At 36.1% G+C, this 20465-nt stretch overlaps 1 protein-coding gene across 1 annotated transcript; it reads left to right on the top strand.

Moving 5' to 3' along the window:
- Positions 1-8502: 8502 nt before the first annotated feature.
- On the top strand, positions 8503-14552 carry LOC146955506 (uncharacterized). Its single transcript, XM_085748600.1, has 5 exons — positions 8503-8643; positions 8748-8849; positions 8958-9074; positions 13481-13737; positions 13820-14552. The coding sequence occupies exons 1-5, from the start codon at positions 8503-8505 to the stop codon at positions 14550-14552; spliced, it is 1350 nt and encodes a 449-aa protein (XP_085604726.1).
- Positions 14553-20465: the final 5913 nt, after the last annotated feature.

Genomic DNA, 20465 nt, shown 5'->3' with positions numbered 1-20465 from the left:
GAATTTTTATTTGTGTAAGGCACATTCATTGTTACAAAAAATTGATTTATCTATATATTTATTTTTATATGAGATCTAATTTTGAAATGAAATCTAGTTATATTTTTGTGATAATATTGTATTCAATCAAAAATTCATTTGCAAATTAGATTGACGTATAAATTTTGAAATTCTAAGCTTGTGCATAAGTAGTTTGAAAAATCAATTTTTTCAATAACTTGAAATTCTTAATTACTAAATAATTAGCATACGTGGGAAAAAAATTATGGTTGCATTCAATCTATTTCTATTAGAAATAAATATAAACTTTTTTTGAGGGAAAATATAAACATAAACATAAGAAAAATAGTTGTTCATCAAAAACCAAAATTGTCCTTCTTTGAAGATTTGAGAGTGGGGAATTGAAGGTTAATTTTGTCCACAATAGTATGCAAAAATGTCCACCACAAATAGGTTAAAAAATATTGTTTCTTGCATCGATGACTAAAGATGTTGCAAAAATTGTCCTTCTTTGTAGATTTGAGAGTGGGGAATTGAAGGTTAATTTTGTCCACAATAGTATGCAAAAATGTCCACCACAAATAGGTTAAAAAATATTGTTTCTTGCATCGATGACTAAAGATGTTGCATTAAAAAATCGATAAAAAAAAAATGTTGCCAGATTTTTTTTTTTGATCGTTGCATAAAAAACAAAAGGAAAAAATCTAAATAAGACATGAAACACGGAAAAAAGCGTGTCATTGATCCAAACACACATATAAATTGTCACTAATCAAGTAAGTGCTAGAAGGTAGAGATGTGTATAAGTGAATTAAGTAAGACTATTACTTTTCCCATTCTATGGCCTTCTCGCGCGCCCTATGCAAATTACCAACATGTCCTTCGGATTATATAATCCGGAACATCTATACATATTCCGGAATATAAAATCCGGACAATTGCGAAGTATAAAAGGAACTTCACCCCCCCATTTTTACAGTTTTACAGTTTCACTTTCACCATTCACTCTCTCTCTCTACATTATCCCAAATTCCGAACACCACAAATCTTGTCCAAATTTGGAGTTTTCTTGCTCAAAAGCACCGCATTTCAACCCTTGTCAAATATCATGGAAGGTAAGTTCGATTTCTGTACATTTGCATGGTTAATTTGGTGGTTTTTTTTTTTTTGGAATTCTGGTCGGGTACAGTCCGGATTTGTTATTCTGGACTATATTGTTGATGTCTGGAATTCGAAATCCGGACAAACCAATAATGTTTTTTTGCTTATGTTTTGTGCTGTTTGATTGTGATGTTTGATTACACTAATTTGAATGTTATAGAAGGTTCAACATCTAATACTCGAAGCGTAAGGGCGGCAGGGCATGCTTCCCGTAGGAGAGAGCGTCGCCAACGGCTGGAGGAGGAAGGTGGTGTTCCTCCGAGGCGTCGGGGTGCTAGAGGACGCTGTGCTGATGTCGAGCATCAGTCGGAGCAGCAACAATATATGGACATGGAGCAGGAGCAGCATGATGTGGAATTGCAGCATATGGAGGAGCAGGAGCTTGAGGAGGAGCTGCAGGATATAGACGTGGAAATGGAAGATGTCGAACCACAGCGAAGGCGAAAGAAGAAGGTGGTGGACCCTGAGCCACTAGATGATTATCCCGGTGGCCCACACGAGACTGGCCTACGGTGGAGGTACCATGTGCACGTGGCCAGGAAGGCAGCTGATGGCGAGGTATTTATTAGTGTTAAACTCACTTACTTTATATCTGAAACTGCCTGTTTATATGCTGTTAAATTTAAATGTTTATTTACTGTAAAATCTGTTTGTTAAACTCACTCACTTTATTAATTTTAATTATTTGCAGTGGCGTCCGAAATTAAAATGCATCAACAATGGAAAGAAGATAGATACGATGCATAATAATGACACCAAACGTATCATGGCTGCACGGTGGTGGAAAAACAAATTGCATGACACCGACCTTGGTTGGCTTCAGGATACCAGCTACAGCCTGCTTGACTACGGTCTGATTTGTGCCTTTGTGGAGAGGTGGCACGAGGAGACTTCCATCTTCCACCTTCCTATTGGGGAGATGGCAGTCACACTTGATGATGTGGCCTGTTTTCTGCATCTTCCCATTGACGGCATGCTCCTGTCCCACGGGTCCATATCACGGGATGAGGCGGTGGAATGGATGGAGTTGTACTTGGGGTCTGATCCGGGTGATGCTCTTTTTGAGGTCAACAAGACCAAAGGTGCACATTGCCGATTTAGCTACTTGGAGAGGATCTTCAAGGAGTGTTTGAAGGAGCAGAGGGATTTGGCGGCCGAGTATGGTGTGACTCCGGAGGTGGAGAGGTTGTGGGACCAGGCTGTCTGCAGATATTTGTTGTACTTGGTGGGGATCACGATATTCAGTGACAAGAACCAGTGGGCTGTGGATGTTGTGTACCTTAAGTACTTTAGAGACCTTGAGATTGTTTCTGGTTTTTCATGGGGAGCTGCGGCACTAGCTCACTTGTATAAGGAGCTCAACAATGCTGCACGTTGGAACACCAGTCAGATGGCAGGATACCTGACTTTGTTGCAGGTATAAATTAAAAACTATGTTTTATTTTATTAAATTTAAGTGTATATGGTTTGTATATAAAAACTTGTGTTGTCTTTGGTGCAGGCTTGGGTGTTTCATCACTTCCTAGGTATGGGAAGCAAGGATGTCTGGGAAGGATATTTAGATAATCAGTACCCACGTGCGATGTGTTTTTTTTACCACTGTCTGGTTTAGGTACATTAGACAACTACAGATCCCATCTGGATGCCCTGGATCTGACGAAGGTTGTCATGGCCCCATATGGAGCGCACCGTCAGGCACGTCCGTTTGAGCAGGTCAGCCTTTACTCTGGATGGCTGAGATGCGGAGACCGCATGGTGAGATATCTACCGGAGAGGGTGCTTCGTCAGTTTAGGTGGGTTCAAACCATACCGAGACATCCCCTTGAGAGTGCACCTACTGGTGTTAATTTGGCGGACATCACAAACCGCATTCAGCATGCACTTGATTATGCGCTGACACCTCAGATATTGGGAGAGACTGCAACTCATTATGTGGAGGCAGTAGATGGATACATCGAGTGGTTTTACCGGGTGTCTCATCCACGCATGATTCTTCCAGACATGCTGGTACCGGTGCCGAGGCCACCAGAGCATGTGGTCCTTGATGCGCGAGCTGCTCAGGAGGATGGAGACCATGCATATTTACAACTTAGCAGAAGGATGAGCCGCATTAGAGACCACATCTATGCTATGATGAGAAGTGGTCTCGTGCCGAAAGAGACTGAGGAATGACAGCATTTGGAGGATGCGTTGAAAGAGGTGCATGATGGGAAAGTTTACCATCGTCGGGGAGCTACTGAGGGTGGCAGGGGTGGTGGCAGAGGTGGTGGCAGGGGTGGTGGCAGAGGTGCTGGGGGTGTAGTTATTAGGGGTTGATTGTATTTAATTTAATTTTAATGTTTGAATATTTTGGATAATTATGTTATGTACCATTTGGATAATTATGTTTTATTAAAGTTTGAAAATTATATTGTGTTGTAAGTTTTGATGTTATAATTTGATTTTTTGGTTTGCATATGGTCAAAGGCCAAAAAAATTGACTGAATCTGCTCTAAACAGAGGCTCAGCCAAAACAGATGGCTTCTGCCTCTGTACTGACGCATTCCAGATTTTATAATCCGGACAAGATTATCACTTTCCAGATTATATAATCCGGAACCATCGTTCACCAACCCTTTTGTTGACTTTCAACGGGGTGATTTACACTTTTCGGATTATATAATCCGGAAGTTATACACAATTTTCGGATTATATAATCCGAATCAATATATTCATAACTGGCATCATCATCCATCAGGGTGGATGAAGTGACAAAATACACGAATAAATCCGAAATTAATATTCCGGAATGGATTCGGATTCTGTTATCCGAACAAGGGGTATTTTGGGAAAAAAAATAGGGCGCGCGAGGAAAGGCACAAGGTGGGAAAAGTAATAATCATTAAGTAATGTCTAATCATACCTAGGGGTGATGGCCTTATTTACATCGGTGCATATATTCGAAGATACACTCCTTGATGGCCCTTTTTATAGTGGTGCATATATCAAAGAGTATTACTTTTCCCACCTTATAGGTTTCTCGCTCGCCCTGCGTTTTTTCCAAAAATGCACTTGTGTTGTCCGGATTTTAAAATCCGGATTCATGTTTACTATTTTGGATTTTATAATCCGGACAATTTTTATGTATAATCAGCCATCACAGTCTCTCACATTTCAACAGTTTTGAGTTTTACTTTTAAAAACAACAAAAAAACTAAGTAAAAATGCTAAAAACCTGTCAAATAAAATCATAAAAATATAAAAATATCACCAAAAAATTCTAAAATCCAAATAAAACTAGTGCAAATTTTTTTCGGATTTTTCTGAGAAAATGAAAAATTAAAAAAAAATGAAAAAATGGGTCTAAATGATAGAATTTTGGATTTTGAGGGGCGGAGTCCCATAAGAAGTCCGTTCTAAGGGAGTCATGGTCCTTGAATTTTTTCTGATTTTCTGAGGAAGTTTCGGAGCAATCCGATCAAGTAGCCCGAAAACCCGATTTTTGACTAAGAACATGTAACAATGACCCAAAACAAAAGGATAAGTGTTAGGAAGATTAATGTTGTCCCTAAAATGGCTTAAGATTTGCGCTGTTACAGTTCGGATTATATAATCCGAACTGTTTTACCTTGAAAAAGGGTGTTTAGGGGGTTTCCAGATTATGTAATCCGGAAACATCATGTAACGCGCCCTATTTTTTGAAGTTTCCGGATTACAAAATCCAGAAAAATCCGTTACTCCATTTTTCACCCTATAACAAAGGAAAACACCATTCCGGATTATGAAATCCGGAAACCTCAAGGGCATTTTTGGAAAAACGCAGGGCGCGCGAGAATCTTATAGGGTGGAAAAAGTAATACTCTATATCAAAAGATGCGCTCCTTGGTGGTTGCATAGATCTGCTTTTTTTTTTTTTTTACAGAAAGAAACTTATAACTTTTCATTATTAATCAAAGTAGAAATACAATGTGGAATGTTACGATGAACTTGGAGACTAGCATGGTATAATGCTTCTTTAGCTAAACAATGAGCAGCACCATTGGTTTGTCTTCAAATTAAACTCACATCAAAGTGTACTGAATCGGTATCCAACAAGTGTCTACAATCATTAATTATTGCCATGAAATCAGAGACACCATCCTTGTCATATATGCTATCTTCCATTATTTTGGAATCCGTTTCAAAATCCATGTGCACCATATTAATTTCTTTTACCCATTGTATTGCATGGCCTCCCCCATGTCAACATCAAGTAAATGGGTAGCCCAAGCAGTTCATACTATCACAAAATTTCCTTCTGCATCGCAAATACAAGCACCGAATCCAACTCTATCCATGGAAGTGGAAAAGAAAGCGTCAACATTACACTTGAACCCCTCCAGACTCGGTTTTTTTTTTTCAATTTTCAGTCACAATATGTGAACTGCGGTTGGTGCTTTGGTTCCTCACTTCTTGTGCATTCTTCCAACTACTTAAGAAACTTTCGGCATGGTCACAGATTTATTGAGCTGCTTTTGTAACGTTATTCCAAATCTTATTATTTCTATGTTTTCATAAACTCCATAGAGTGACCGCAAGTTGCTGTTGTTGAGGAATTTCAAATTTCTGAAGCAAAGCAAAAATCATTTTAGAGAAGGAAGATGTGGGTAAATTTACATGTCTGATCGAATGCCAAAGGCCATCCCGTTCCAACATATAACACTCTTTCTGCACTCGAAAAAAAGGTGCTTAATATTCTCATCGTAGACATCACAAATTGGACAACTTGTAGGACAATCTACACCTTTTATTTGTAAGCACACACGGGTTGGAAGACAATTGTGGCATACTCGCCAGATGAATTCTTGACCTTTTAAGGGAGTTTAAGTTTCCAAATAGAACCCCAATGTTCGTTTACTCTATGTTGTAGCATGGCAGCGTCGTTATTAGTGATGTCCCTGTAAGCACTACGCACTGAATAACAGCAGGCAAGAACAGTGTATTTAAAATTTAATTTGTTGTTCCTGTGTCAAAAACATACCGAATGAAATTCTCATTCCAATCTATTTATGTTCCTGAAGGATCAATATGTGTTGTTTATGTTCATAAGGAAACCTCGTTCTTTCTCAGTCATTACTTCATCGATCGTGTGCTCAACCACTACACGAAATGATGTTGATGTTGAAAATGAAATATATTCGTTGACCTTATAAATTTTCAATCTACCTGGTCGCCACTCTGGCAAGGCAAGTGAACATTGGATGGTGGATCTGAAAGAGTACCGATCAACTCATGTTCATGTTTTGATTAATGGTGCAGAGGTTAAACCATACCTTAAGTAAGTAAAACAAAACAATTACTTTTTATTAGTACATTGTTAAGTTAAAACACGTCTAACTTTTACTTGAATTTTTTTATAGGAAATTCAAGACCTTTTATGAAGAATTTGGTGATGATTCACCTGGTTATGTACATGAATATTTTCCCGATTGGTTTAAACAACAAGTATACGATGCCGAACCAACTAATGAAATCATTCGTTTAAGAGGTTTAGCTCAAGTTCCTTTACAATGTGCCACTGAATATCATACATACTTCGTGATTGGATATAAATTTTGTACTCAATCTTGGAGTGAGGGGAAGAAGACTTATAATAGTGGTATATATGTTAAAGGAGTTACGGAAGGAGGTGAAGATGATTTCTATGGCGTGATCAAACATGTTTACGAGTTATTTTACAATCAAGATAAAGTGGTGTTATTTTATTGTGAATGGTTTGATCCGTCACATAGATGGACAAAAATGAACAAAATAACCAACAATGTTGACATTCGAGTGGACAAAAAATATAATGTGTATGACCCGTTTATCATGGAACATAATGTTAGGCAAGTGTACTATGTTCCTTATCTCCCAACGCAACCACACAAACGAGGGTGGTCGGTTGCAATCAAAACAAAACCAAGGGGTCGGATCGAGACAGAAGAACCAACTGATGAAATTGAGCAAATTCATGAAATTTCACATGTTTATGAGATAATTGAAGTTGAGCCTGTTATAGGTTGGCTTGATGCACAAGTTGAAGGGGATCATGTTGATCATGCTGTTTTGTTGACTCCTAATGAAGATAAAAATGATGAGGATGATGTTGGTTCTTAAGAGAACAATGTTGAAGGGGATCATGATGAAATGGATCAAGTTAATGAAAGTGTTTTTGGATTATAATTTGTGTATTGTTGACTTGGTTCTATATTGTGCTTTATTGTAATGATATTATTTTCAATATGAATGAATACGAATGGTGATTTATTGTAACGTTATTATTTTCTAATATGAATGATTTATTATGGTGATTTATTATTATAATTGGTGTATTGTTATGATGATTTATTATTTTAGTTAATTTGGGTTTTTTGTTATTGATAAATAGCCAAGAATGCCTCCGAGGATTGAAGAAAAAAACAAGAGCAAAGGCCGCAGGAGGCGGTACACTACGGTAGTTGTGGACCCAACCACACAAGTCAGACTAAACCATATGCCTCTCACACCCTCTGCATCATCTAGCCAGGGATCAACTGGGTACTCCCATGCTAGTGCAATTACTCCCACCATAGCTCCACCGTTCTCATCACCACCTGGTTTTCCTTATTCAGGTTATCCACCTTTTGGGTCTTCCCCACCTATTGGGCCTCCACCTTCCTACTTTCATTCGGGATATCCACCCTACTTTGGGTCTTCCCCACCTTTTCCATATGGAATGACCGAGTTTCCATACCTACCACATTCCCAACCCCAACACCCGCCACAAAACCCTCCACAACCCCAAAACCTACCACAACCCAAAAATATGGTCGAAGAGGAAGGTGTAGGCCAGATGAAAGGTGGTGGACAGGTGCAATAGGCTGATGATGTTCTGCTAATTTATCCGACTGACGCAAGGGGTCGTTACATAGTTCAATTTTATGTATATTTTAAGTTTAAGAATTATTTAATTATGAATTTTTATTATTTCAACTCTTTCCCTTGCAAACCCGCGGCGGAAGCAATTAGAGACATAATCCACAACTGCTATTTAAGGTCGTGGAAGACTTATGGCGAAGTGGAGGATGAGGAGAAAGATCGCTGGTTTAGGCTCTTTGAGGTTACTTCAAATATATATCATAATTTGTATTTTCATTTATATGCACATTTGTTATAGTATACTAACTTCCTTTAATATGTTAACAAAAATGCAGGTGAAGTGTACTTGGGACGCCATGTTTAATGCTATAATAAGGCATAATTTCCATATCCGCATGGCTGCGCGTCTTATTGATATGCTTTGAAACGCCCAGATTCTCTATGAGGAGAAAAAAACGGCCACATTGGATCGGAAGGGAGGTTATGGTTGAGTTGGCTGACTATTGGGCAGGCAAGGAGTTCAAGGCAAAGTCGGAGCAAGCGAAAAAAAATCGGGCGTCCGAAAAGGGGGGTTGCATTCACAGCGGTGGTTGCTTAAGTAACAGAGAGCATGCTGAGCGCTTGGTAAAAATAATAAACTTTTAATTATTTTTCTATATCATATTGAAATTTGATTGTTTTAAAGCAATACTAATAAATTTTTGCTTTTTATTTCTTGTGAAACATAGGCCATGAGACTTGGGAGGGAGCCGTTTATTAACGAGCTTCATGACGAGACACACAGACATATGTCCGACCAATATTGTGACGAGCGTGCTAGTAAGGTTCATGTAATCTTTAATAAGTATACTGTAATCATTTGCTTTAGCTATTATTATGTTTTAAAAAATAATTGTTATTTGTCATGAACTATTTTGTTATCATTTGAATAAAAGCAGTATGATCGACAGCTTGCCGAGGCTCTTTCGCAAGGGTTATATGTTGATAATAGTTTGGCCCTCCAAACTTGGACCAAAGTTGCTGGCGATAAAACCAAAGGAAAGCTAATTGTGCCGGTAACTTGGCCGCTACTACCAAAAGGGTGTTGCAGTAACCCTCAGATTTACCCTTAATCATGGTGAAGGATCCTCCCAGCAGCCTGCGCTGACCCCTGAGATGCGTGACCTTATTCAAAGATTGACTCAAGAGAAGCTCACCCAGCAAATGGCGAGTCACGAGACCGGTGCAAGATTTGCTTAGCCGCCAATGAACATATGAGGAGCAGCTGGCTCAGTTTAGGTAAGCACATGAGGTTGGGAGTTCAAGTCAGCAAGCAGCAGTTCCGAATGCTAATGTAGACCCTTTTTCGATTTATGGCAAAGAAGGAGGAAAGGAGGTGGAGAGCGATGATGAGGAGTGAAGTTGGACCCTTGATGATGTTATTTTATTTTGCTTTTATTATCTATGGTGTGTAATATTTGGAGAAATTTCTTATGCTTCCTGCTACAATTGCTACTTATAGTCTGTAATATTATTCCATACAATTTTAATTTCATTACTGTTAGACTTAATATTTTATGGGTGATATTACTTTAATTTTTATTTTTAACTACTTTTTTTTAAAGCAATTAAATTAAAAAAAGCATTTAATTACGATTTTAAATTTATCTTAATAATTAATTTTAATTATTTTAATGAAATTAATGTTTTTTTAAAAAAACAATTAAAAAAACATTTTTAAAAAAAATTATGACGCAATTTGCAACTGCAGCAGATTTGATAGTGGGTCAGAAAAGCGGGTTGTTGAGTCAGACAATTTGTTAGGGACTCTGCCAGACTTTTTGCCATGAGTTATAAGAGGGGTTTAAACAGGAGTTTGTCCCGTGCAGATATGCCAGGAGCTAAAGCCCTGGCATAGCAATTTGCTAGGATCACATTTGCCATTGATTCTGCTCCACACAAAAGCCCTGGCAAATGGCTTTTTCCTAGGGATTCTTGCAATTTCACAAGGAATCCTCCCCTGACTAATTGCAGTATTTCTTGTAGTCATATAATGTTTGACTTTATGTAATTATGTTAGTAACTATGTTGGTTATTATTTTGTAATTACTCTCGTAGGTTTGACTCTACCTATTGTAACTATATATACTCTTGATCATTATCAATGAAAGGCATGTAATTGATTTCCTTTAGAAACATTTGTAATGTTTTAATTTTGAGTATAAAAAGTTACATTTGTATTAAAAAATCAAATCAATATTGTGTAGAGATCCTAATTAAAATGCCATGGGACCGAAGCCCATAAAGAAATTGGTTAGTGAACTTCACCAAATGACAAATACTTCAAAAGTATCCATGTTTAATTTTCCGATTAACAATTCTTTGTCGAACTTTACTTATGAACGGCAGCTTACTAAGGTTTCATTTCCCTTAGGAATCAGATGGTTAAAACAGAAACGAAATATTGCTTATTGTTATTTTTGATGAAATATTGCTTTTACTGTTGTGGGTTATTCATATTTTATTAAAATTTAACTAATTTTTTAATTCATAATTAAACTAATATTTAAAAAATAATAAAACCGTTTTAAGTTAATGTTAAAAATAAATATAAAAAATACAATCAAAAGGGAGTAGATAATTTATTTCTTCACGGCAATGAATGAATTGCTCACTGTTGAAAACAATATTAATTCTTAAAAGTAGAGAGAGAAAGTCTCTGCCATCTCTCTAAGAATCTAGATCCGGTAGTACCATCTCCCCCACGAATCCAATCCTTCTTGTTCCGATGTAGGCTCATGATGGGACGGTGTGACGAGGTCCCTCCTCCGCGTCGTCGCTCACCCTTTTTGGGGTGTTTTTCACCACTCTGTTAGCCACCTTCATTCCTCTTGTCGTAGCAGTCGTGTTGTTCGTTCGTCGTGGGTGGTGGGTTTTTTGCGATGGGTTCCAAAATCCGAGAAAGAAACCAAAAAATAGAAATAAATCAAAATGTACACTAATAAGTAACATTGATAAATCATAAAGGAAATTACAACAAATATTAACTAACTCATCTAACCTTTGGATCACAAATAATGATTTTCTTACATTTTTTATTCTTGCATTGGACATTCATCTCATCATTTATATTTATTTTTAAGATATTATTATAATTGTAAATTTAAATAAATTCAATGTAATATACTTACGCGTGTATTTGTGCACACAAACTTATAAAACTTATTTAATATCTAACCCGAGCAACGCCGGGTCTCTAAACTAGTTTTGGGAAAAAAATAGGGCGCGCGAGGAAAGGCACAAGGTGGAAAAAGTAATAATCATTAAGTAATGTCTAATCATACCTAGGGGTGATGGCCTTATTTACATCGGTGCATATATTCGAAGATACACTCCTTGATGGCCCTTTTTATAGTGGTGCATATATCAAAGAGTATTACTTTTCCCACCTTATAGGTTTCTCGCGCGCCCTGCGTTTTTTCCAAAAATGCCCTTGTGTTGTCCGGATTTTAAAATCCGGATTCATGCTTACTATTTTGGATTTTATAATCCGGACAATTCTTATGTATAATCAGCCATTAGACTCTCTCACATTTCAGCAGTTTTGAGTTTTACTTTTAAAAACAACAAAAAAACTAAGTAAAAATGCTAAAAACCTGTCAAATAAAATCATAAAAATACAAAAAATATCACCAAAAAATTCCAAAATCCAAATAAAACTAGTGCAAATTTTTTCGGATTTTTCTGAGAATATGAAAAATTAAAAAAAAAATTAAAAAATGGGTCTAAATGATGGAATTTTGGATTTTGAGGGGCGGAGTCCCATAAGAAGTCCGTTCTAAGAGAGTCATGGTCCTTGAATTTTTTCTGATTTTCTGAGGAAGTTTCGGAGCAATCCGATCAAGTAGCCCGAAAACCCGATTTTTGACTAAGAACATGTAACAATGACCCAAAACAAAAGGATAAGAGTTAGGAAGATTAATGTTGTCCCTAAAATGGCTTAAGATTTGTGCTGTTACAGTTCGGATTATATAATCCGAACTGTTTTACCTTGAAAAAGGGTGTTTAGGGGGTTTCCAGATTATGTAATCCGAAAACATCATGTAACGCGCCCTATATTTTGAAGTTTCCGGATTACAAAATCCAGAAAAATCCGTTACTCCACTTTTCACCCTATAACAAAGGAAAACACCATTCCGGATTATGAAATCCGGAAACCTCAAGGGCATTTTTGGAAAAACGCAGGGCGCGCGAGAATCTTATAGGGTGGAAAAAGTAATACTCTATATCAAAAGATGCGCTCCTTGGTGGTTGCATAGATCCGTTTTATTTTTTTTTACAGAAAGAAACTTATAACTTTTCATTATTAATCAAAGTAGAAATACAATGTGGAATGTTACTATGAACTTGGAGACTAGCATGGTATAATGCTTCTTTAGCTAAACAATGAGCAGCACCATTGGTTTGTCTTCGAATTAAACTCACATCAAAGTGTACTGAATCGGTACCCAACAAGTATCTACAATCATTAATTATTGCCATGAAATCAGAGACACCATCCTTGTCATATATGCTATCTTCCATTATTTTGGAATCCGTTTCAAAATCCATGTGCACCATATTGATTTCTTTTACCCATTGCATTGCATGGCCTCCCCCATGTCAACATCAAGTAAATGGGTAGCCCAAGCAGTTCATGCTATCACAAAATTTCCTTCTGCATCGCAAATACAAGCACCGAATCCAACTCTATTCTTGGAAGTGGAAAAGAAAGCGTCAACATTACACTTGAACCTCTCCAGACTCTGTTTTTTTTTTTTCCAATTTTCAGTCACAATATGTGAACTGCGGTTGGTGCTTTGGTTCCTCACTTCTTGTGCATTCTTCCAACTACTTAAGAAACTTTCGGCGTGGTCACAGATTTATTGAGCTGCTTTTGTAACGTTATTCCAAATCTTATTATTTCTATGTTTTCATAAACTCCATAGAGTGACCGCAAGTTGCTGTTGTTGAGGAATTTCAAATTTCTGAAGCAAAGCAAAAATAATTTCAGAGAAGGAAGATGTGGGTAAATTTACATGTCTGATCGAATGCCAAAGGCCATCCCGTTCCAACATATAACACTCTTTCTGCACTCAAAAAAAAGGTGCTTAATATTCTCATCGTAGACATCACAAATTGGACAACTTGTAGGACAATCTACACCTTTTGTTTGTAAGCACACACGGGTTGGAAGACAATTGTGGCATACTCGCCAGATGAATTCTTGACCTTTTGAGGGAGTTTAAGTTTCCAAATAGAACCCCAATGTTCGTTTACTCTATGATGTAGCATGGCAGCGTCGTTATTAGTGATGTCCCTGTAAGCACTACGCACTGAATAACAGCAGGCAAGAACAGTGTATTTAAAATTTGATTTGTTGTTCCTGTGTCAAAAACATACCGAATGAAATTCTCATTCCAATCTGTTTATGTTCCTGAAGGATCAATATGTGCTGTTTATGTTCATAAGGAAACCTCGTTCTTTCTCAGTCATTACTTCATCGATCGTGTGCTCAACCACTACACGAAATAATGTTGATGTTGAAAATGAAAGATATTCGTTGACCTTATCAATTTTCAATCTACCTGGTCGCCACTCTGGCAAGGCGAGTGAACATTGGATGGTGGATCCGAAACAGTACCGATCAACTCATGTTCATGTTTTGATTAATTGTGCAGAGGTTAAACCATACCTTAAGTAAGTAAAACAAAACAATTACTTTTTATTAGTACATTGTTAAGTTAAAACACGTCTAACTTTTACTTGAATTTTTTTATAGGAAATTCAAGACCTTTTATGAAGAATTTGGTGATGATTCACCTCGTTATGTACATGAATATTTTCCCGGTTGGTTTAAACAACAAGTATATGATGCCGAACCAACTAATGAAATCATTCGTTTAAGAGCTCAAGTTCCTTTACCATGTGCCACTGAATATCATACATACTTCGTGAATGGATATAAATTTTGTACTCAATCTTGGAGTGAGGGGAACAAGACTTATAATAGTGGTGTATATGTTAAAGGAGTTACGGAAGGAGGTGAAGATGATTTCTATGGCGTGATCAAACATGTTTACGAGTTATTTTACAATCAAGATAAAGTGGTGTTATTTTATTGTGAATGGTTTGATCCGTCACATAGATGGACAAAAATGAACAAAATAACCAACAATGTTGACATTCGAGTGGACAAAAAATATAATGCGTATGATCCGTTTATCATGGCACATAATGTTAGGCAAGTGTACTATGTTCCTTATCCCCCAACACAACCACACAAACGAGGGTGGTCGGTTGCAATCAAAACAAAACCAAGGGGTCGGATCGAGACTGAAGAACCAACTGATGAAATTGAGCAAATTCATGAAATTTCACATGTTTATGAGATAATTGAAGTTGAGCCTGTTATAGGTTGGCTTGATGCACAAGTTGAAGGGGATCATGTTGATCATGCTGTTTTGTTGACTCCTAATGAAGATAAAAATGACGAGGATGATGCTGGTTCTTAAGAGAACAATGTTGAAGGGGATCATGATGAAAGGGATCAAGTTAATGAAAGTGTTTTTGGATTATAATTGGTGTATTGTTATAATTTGTGTATTGTTGACTTGGTTCTATATTGTGCTTATTGTAATGATATTATTTTCAATATGAATGAATATGAATGGTGATTTATTGTAACGTTATTATTTTCTAATATGAATGATTTATTATGGTGATTTATTATTATAATTGGTGTATTGTTATGATGATTTATTATTTTAGTTAATTTGGGTTTTTTGTTATTGATAAATAGCCAAGAATGCCTCCGAGGATTGAAGAAAAAAACAAGAGCAAAGGCCGCAGGAGGCGGTACACTACGGTAGTTGTGGACCCAGCCACACAAGTCAGACTAAACCATATGCCTCTCACACCCTCTGCATCATCTAGCCAGGGATCAACTGGGTCCTCCCATGCTAGTGCAATTACTCCCACCATAGCTCCACCGTTCTCATCACCACCTGGTTTTCCTTATTCAGGTTATCCACCTTTTGGGTCTTCCCCACCTATTGGGCCTCCACCTTCCTACTTTCATTCGGGATATCCACCCTACTTTGGGTCTTCCCCACCTTTTCCATATGGAATGACCGAGTTTCCATACCTACCACATTCCCAACCCCAACACCCGCCACAAAACCCTCCACAACCCCAAAACCCACCACAACCCAAAAATATGGTCGAAGAGGAAGGTGTAGGCCAGATGAAAGGTGGTGGACAGGTGCAACAGGCTGATGATGTTCTGCTAATTTATCCGACTGACGCAAGGGGTCGTTACATAGTTCAATTTTATGTATATTTTAAGTTTAAGAATTATTTAATTATGAATTTTTATTATTTCAACTTTTTCCCTTGCAAACCCGCGGCGGAAGCAATTAGAGACATAATCCACAACTGCTATTTAAGGTCGTGGAAGACTTATGGCGAAGTGGAGGATGAGGAGAAAGATCGCCGGTTTAGGCTCTTTGAGGTTACTTCAAATATATATCATAATTTGTATTTTCATTTATATGCACATTTGTTATAGTATACTAACTTCCTTTAATATGTTAACAAAAATGCAGGTGAAGTGTACTTGGGACGCCATGTTTAATGCTATAATAAGGCATAATTTCCATATCCGCATGGCTGCGCGTCTTATTGATATGCTTTGAAACGCCCAGATTATCTATGAGGAGAAAAAAAACGGCCACATTGGATCGGAAGGGAGGTTATGGTTGAGTTGGCTGACTATTGGGCAGGCAAGGAGTTCAAGGCAAAGTCGGAGCAAGCGAAAAAAAATCGGACGTCCGAAAAGGGGGGTTGCATTCACAGCGGTGGTTGCTTAAGCAACAGAGAGCATGCTGAGCGCTTGGTAAAAATAATAAACTTTTAATTATTTTTCCATATCATATTGAAATTTGATTGTTTTAAAGCAATACTAATAAATTTTTGCTTTTTATTTCTTGTGAAACATAGGCCAGGAGACTTGGGAGGGAGCCGTTTATTAACGAGCTTCATGACGAGACACACAGACATATGTCCGACCAATATTGTGACGAGCGTGCTAGTAAGGTTCATGTAATCTTTAATAAGTTAATCATTTGCTTTAGCTATTATTATGTTTTAAAAAATAATTGTTATTTGTCATGAACTATTTTGTTATCATTTGAATAAAAGCAGTATGATCGACAGCTTGCCGAGGCTCTTTCTCAAGGGTTATATGTTGATAATAGTTTGGCCCTCCAAACTTGGACCAAAGTTGCTGGCGATAAAACCAAAGGAAAGCTATATTGTGCCGGTAACTTGGCCGCTACTACCGGAAGGGTGTTGCAGCAACCCTCAGATTTACCCTTAATCATGGTGAAGGATCCTCCCAGCAGCCTGCGCTGACCCCTGAGATGCGTGACCTTATTCAAAGATTGACTCAAGAGAAGCTCACCCAGCAAATGGCGAGTCACGAGACCGGTGCAAGATTTGCTTAGCCGCCAATGAACATATGAGGAGCAGCTGGCTCAGTTTAGGTAAGCACATGAGGTTGGGAGTTCAAGTCAGCAAGCAGCAGTTCTGAATGCTAATGTAGACCCTTTTTCGATTTATGGCAAAGAAGGAGGAAAGGAGGTGGAGAGCGATGATGAGGAGTGAAGTTGGACCCTTGATGATGTTATTTTATTTTGCTTTTATTATCTATGGTGTGTAATATTTGGGGAAGTTTCTTATGCTTCCTGCTACAATTGCTACTTATAGTCTGTAATATTATTCCATACAATTTTAATTTCATTACTGTTAGACTTAATATTTTATGGGTGATATTACTTTAATTTTTATTTTTAACTACTTTTTTTTTAAAGCAATTAAATTAAAAAAAGCATTTAATTACGTTTTTAAATTTATCTTAATAATTAATTTTAATTATTTTAATGAAATTAATGTTTTTAAATAAAACAATTAAAAAAATATTTTAAAAAAAAATTATGACGCAATTTGCAACTGCAGCGGATTTGATAGTGGGTCAGAAAAGCGGGTTGTTGAGTCAGACAATTTGTTAGGGACTCTGCCAGACTTTTTGCCATGAGTTATAAGAGGGGTTTAAACAGGAGTTTGTCCCATGCAGATATGCCAGGAGCTAAAGCCCTGGCATAGCAATTTGCTAGGATCACATTTGCCATTGATTCTGCTCCACACAAAAGCCCTGACAAATGGCTTTTTCCTAGGGATTCTTGCAATTTCACAAGGAATCCTCCCCTGACTAATTGCAGTATTTCTTGTAGTGATATAATGTTTGACTTTATGTAATTATGTTAGTAACTATGCTGGTTATTATTTTGTAATTACTCTCATAGGTTTGACTCTACCAATTGTAACTATATATACTCTTGATCATTATCAATGAAAGGCATGTAATTGATTTCCTTTAGAAACATTTGTAATGTTTTAATTTTGAGTATAAAAAGTTACTTTTATATTAAAAAATCAAATCAATATTGTGTAGAGATCCTAATTAAAATGCCATGGGACCGAAGCCCATAAAGAAATTGGTTAGTGAACTTCACCAAATGACAAATACTTCAAAAGTATCCATGTTTAATTTTCCGATTAACAATTCCTTGTCGAACTTTACTTATGAACGGCAGCTTACTAAGGTTTCATTTCCCTTAGGAATCAAATGGTTAACACAGAAAAGAAACATTGCTTATTGTTATTTTTTAAGAAATATTGCTTTTACTGTTGTGGGTTATTCATATTTTATTAAAATTTAACGAATTTTTTAATTCATAATTAAACTAATATTTAAAAAATAATAAACCGTTTTAAGTTAATGTTAAAAATAAATATAATAAATACAATCAAAAGGGAGTAGATAATTTATTTCTTCACGGCAATGAATGAATTGCTCACTGTTGAAAACAATATTAATTCTTAAAAGTAGAGAGAGAAAGTCTCTGCCATCTCTCTAAGAATCTAGATCCGGTAGTACCATCTCCCCCACGAATCCAATCCTTCTTGTTCCGATGTAGGCTCATGATGGGACGGTGTGATGAGGTCCCTCCTCCGCGCCGTCGCTCATCCTTTTTGGGGTGTTTTTCACCACTCTGTTAGCCACCTTCATTCCTCTTGTCGTAGCAGTCATGTTGTTCGTTCGTCGTGGGTGGTGGATTTTTTGTGATGGGTTCCAAAATCCGAGTAAGAAACCAAAAAATAGAAATAAATCAAAATGTACACTAATAAGTAACATTGATAAATCATAAAGGAAATTACAACAAATATTAACTAACTCATCTAACCTTTGCATCACAAATAATGAGCTCCATATGTTGATTCTCATTGCTACCAGCCACAATCCAAGAGTCAAGCACTCTTAATCTTATTTTCCAAATGTCCAAATCCTTTTTTATATCCTTAATGTAGTCATAATCCCTTGACATTGAAAGCCCTATATAGAAATACAACAATACATCATTTAATTTTATTCCCTTTGTTCATTCTGATATCGAAAGAAACTAACATATTTCTGTGTGATCAATTTTTGTATAATCAAATCAACCTGATCTTATATGCACAAATTTCTGTATCATCAACTTTCTGGACCTCAATGATATGACCAAAACAAATTTACACCAATCAACTTTCGTACGGCTTAATGATATAAGAAAGAATAAACCAAATATGAAAATTGTTACACCTTTAAGAATACTCACAAAATCAAACAGCGAATCAAGGTTCTTTATTATCAATTTGAAAATTTAATGCCACAGGTTAAAATATTAGTTGTATTCGATCTTTAGCACCACCCAAATTGAATCACCAAAATAATGATATCAATCATGATATATCAATATCATTACCCACATACATCAATTTTTTTCAACTATGGTACCAGAAGTTAAAATAACAATTGTGTCAAAATCTTACCATGAGCTAAAATTCAATCATCATGACCTATACTATAATCCACATGCATGCATTTATTTAGACCATGAAAAAAAAATGCATCAAATGTAAAAACAGGATCGTCAGAAGCTAAAATAACAATTGTGTCACAACTTTACCATCACCTAAATTCAATCATCATGACATCTACTATAATCCACATGCATGCATTTCTCTAGACTATGAAAAAATGAATCAAATGCAAAAACAGGATCACAACAACAAACATGCAAACATGACAACCTCAACTAAAAAAAATCATCTATCTTAAAAACAAACCCAAAATGAAGAACAAAACACCTGAGATCAAAGGAATATTTTTCTACAGCCATGCAACATAACAATCTCTTGTTCATATTCGACTAACAATCGGGAAAAAACAGCAAAAAATAAAACCCTTAAAATGCAGAATCACGGAAAAAGGAAGAAAACCACCTATGATAAAGCAGAAACTAAAACAGTGTCGAAAAATGAACCACTCAAAATGAAATCAAAATGCAAAAGAAAATAAACAACAAAAAATGCATAAAAATCAGTCAATTGAAGCCATGCATGGCCTCAAACCATGAAAAAAGGAAGAAAATGACCTCTTATGAACAAGAAAGTGAAACAGTGTTCTCAGCTGAACTTAGGTATCGTTTGACCAAGTTTTTTTACGGACTAAAAACTACTTCAAAACAAAGTTAAAATACAGGCCTTTAAGAAAGAAGCTAAAGTTGTTTGGTTTTTTTTTTCTTTCTAGTTTTAAAGCTATTTTTAAGTTAAAAGTTGTTTGGCAAAATATTGTATAAAACTTTGAATTTTTTTTTTATGGAGTCTGGGGTTCGAACCCTGGACCTTGTATATATTTATGCATTGTCCCTATCAACTGAGTTAAGCTCATGAGGACAAAACTTTGAATTTATTATGAATTAACATAATAAATAAAAAATGTTTAAAATATTTTCTGAAGGGTAAAAATGTTTATAATATAAAAGATATTTTTTTTTACAAATGCTATATTTACTCAATGACATTTTTTTGTGTAACATGAATACAAATTCATATCATCATATAAAGGACTTGTCAAATATTTGAATAGGAGAAATAATTTATGGAGGCTGAAATAATAACATAAATAATATCAAAATAGTTGGTTTTTTCTTTTTCAATTATACTCTATAACAAATTTCGTTATAAGAATATCATATTTTTAGTGTCTTTCAAAAAGATAAGAATTGATATTATATGATATTATATTTCTTACATTGTTGGTGTCATTGAAACATACATGTTTAGTTTTTTTTTTTTAATAAGAAAAAATATGCATAGTTTTTTATGTGGTAGCTGGGGTTCGAACCCCGAACCTTGCATAGAATTTATATTATATGATATTGTATTTGTTACATTGTTGGTGTCATTGAAACATACATGTTTAGTTTTTTTTTTAACAAGAAAAAGATATGCATAGTTTTTTTTTTTGTGGTAGCTGGGGT

This window comes from Medicago sativa, chromosome 1 (genome assembly GCF_051527215.1).
Source record: "Medicago sativa cultivar Bolivia chromosome 1, Bolivia_mono, whole genome shotgun sequence".
Taxonomy (NCBI): Eukaryota; Viridiplantae; Streptophyta; class Magnoliopsida; order Fabales; family Fabaceae; genus Medicago; species Medicago sativa.
The sequence above is the reverse complement of the archived record's forward strand: the minus strand, read 5'-3'. Positions and strand labels throughout refer to the sequence as shown.

Excerpts from the sequence above, each read along its gene's own strand:
- LOC146955506 (XM_085748600.1), top strand. The coding sequence starts at position 8,503 with ATGGTTGAGTTGGCTGACTATTGGGCAGGCAAGGAGTTCAAGGCAAAG. Across the intron at positions 8,850-8,957 it reads AGCGTGCTAGTAAGGTTCAT|TATGATCGACAGCTTGCCGA; the intron begins GTAATCTTTAAT and ends GAATAAAAGCAG. Across the intron at positions 13,738-13,819 it reads GAGGTTAAACCATACCTTAA|GAAATTCAAGACCTTTTATG; the intron begins GTAAGTAAAACA and ends ATTTTTTTATAG.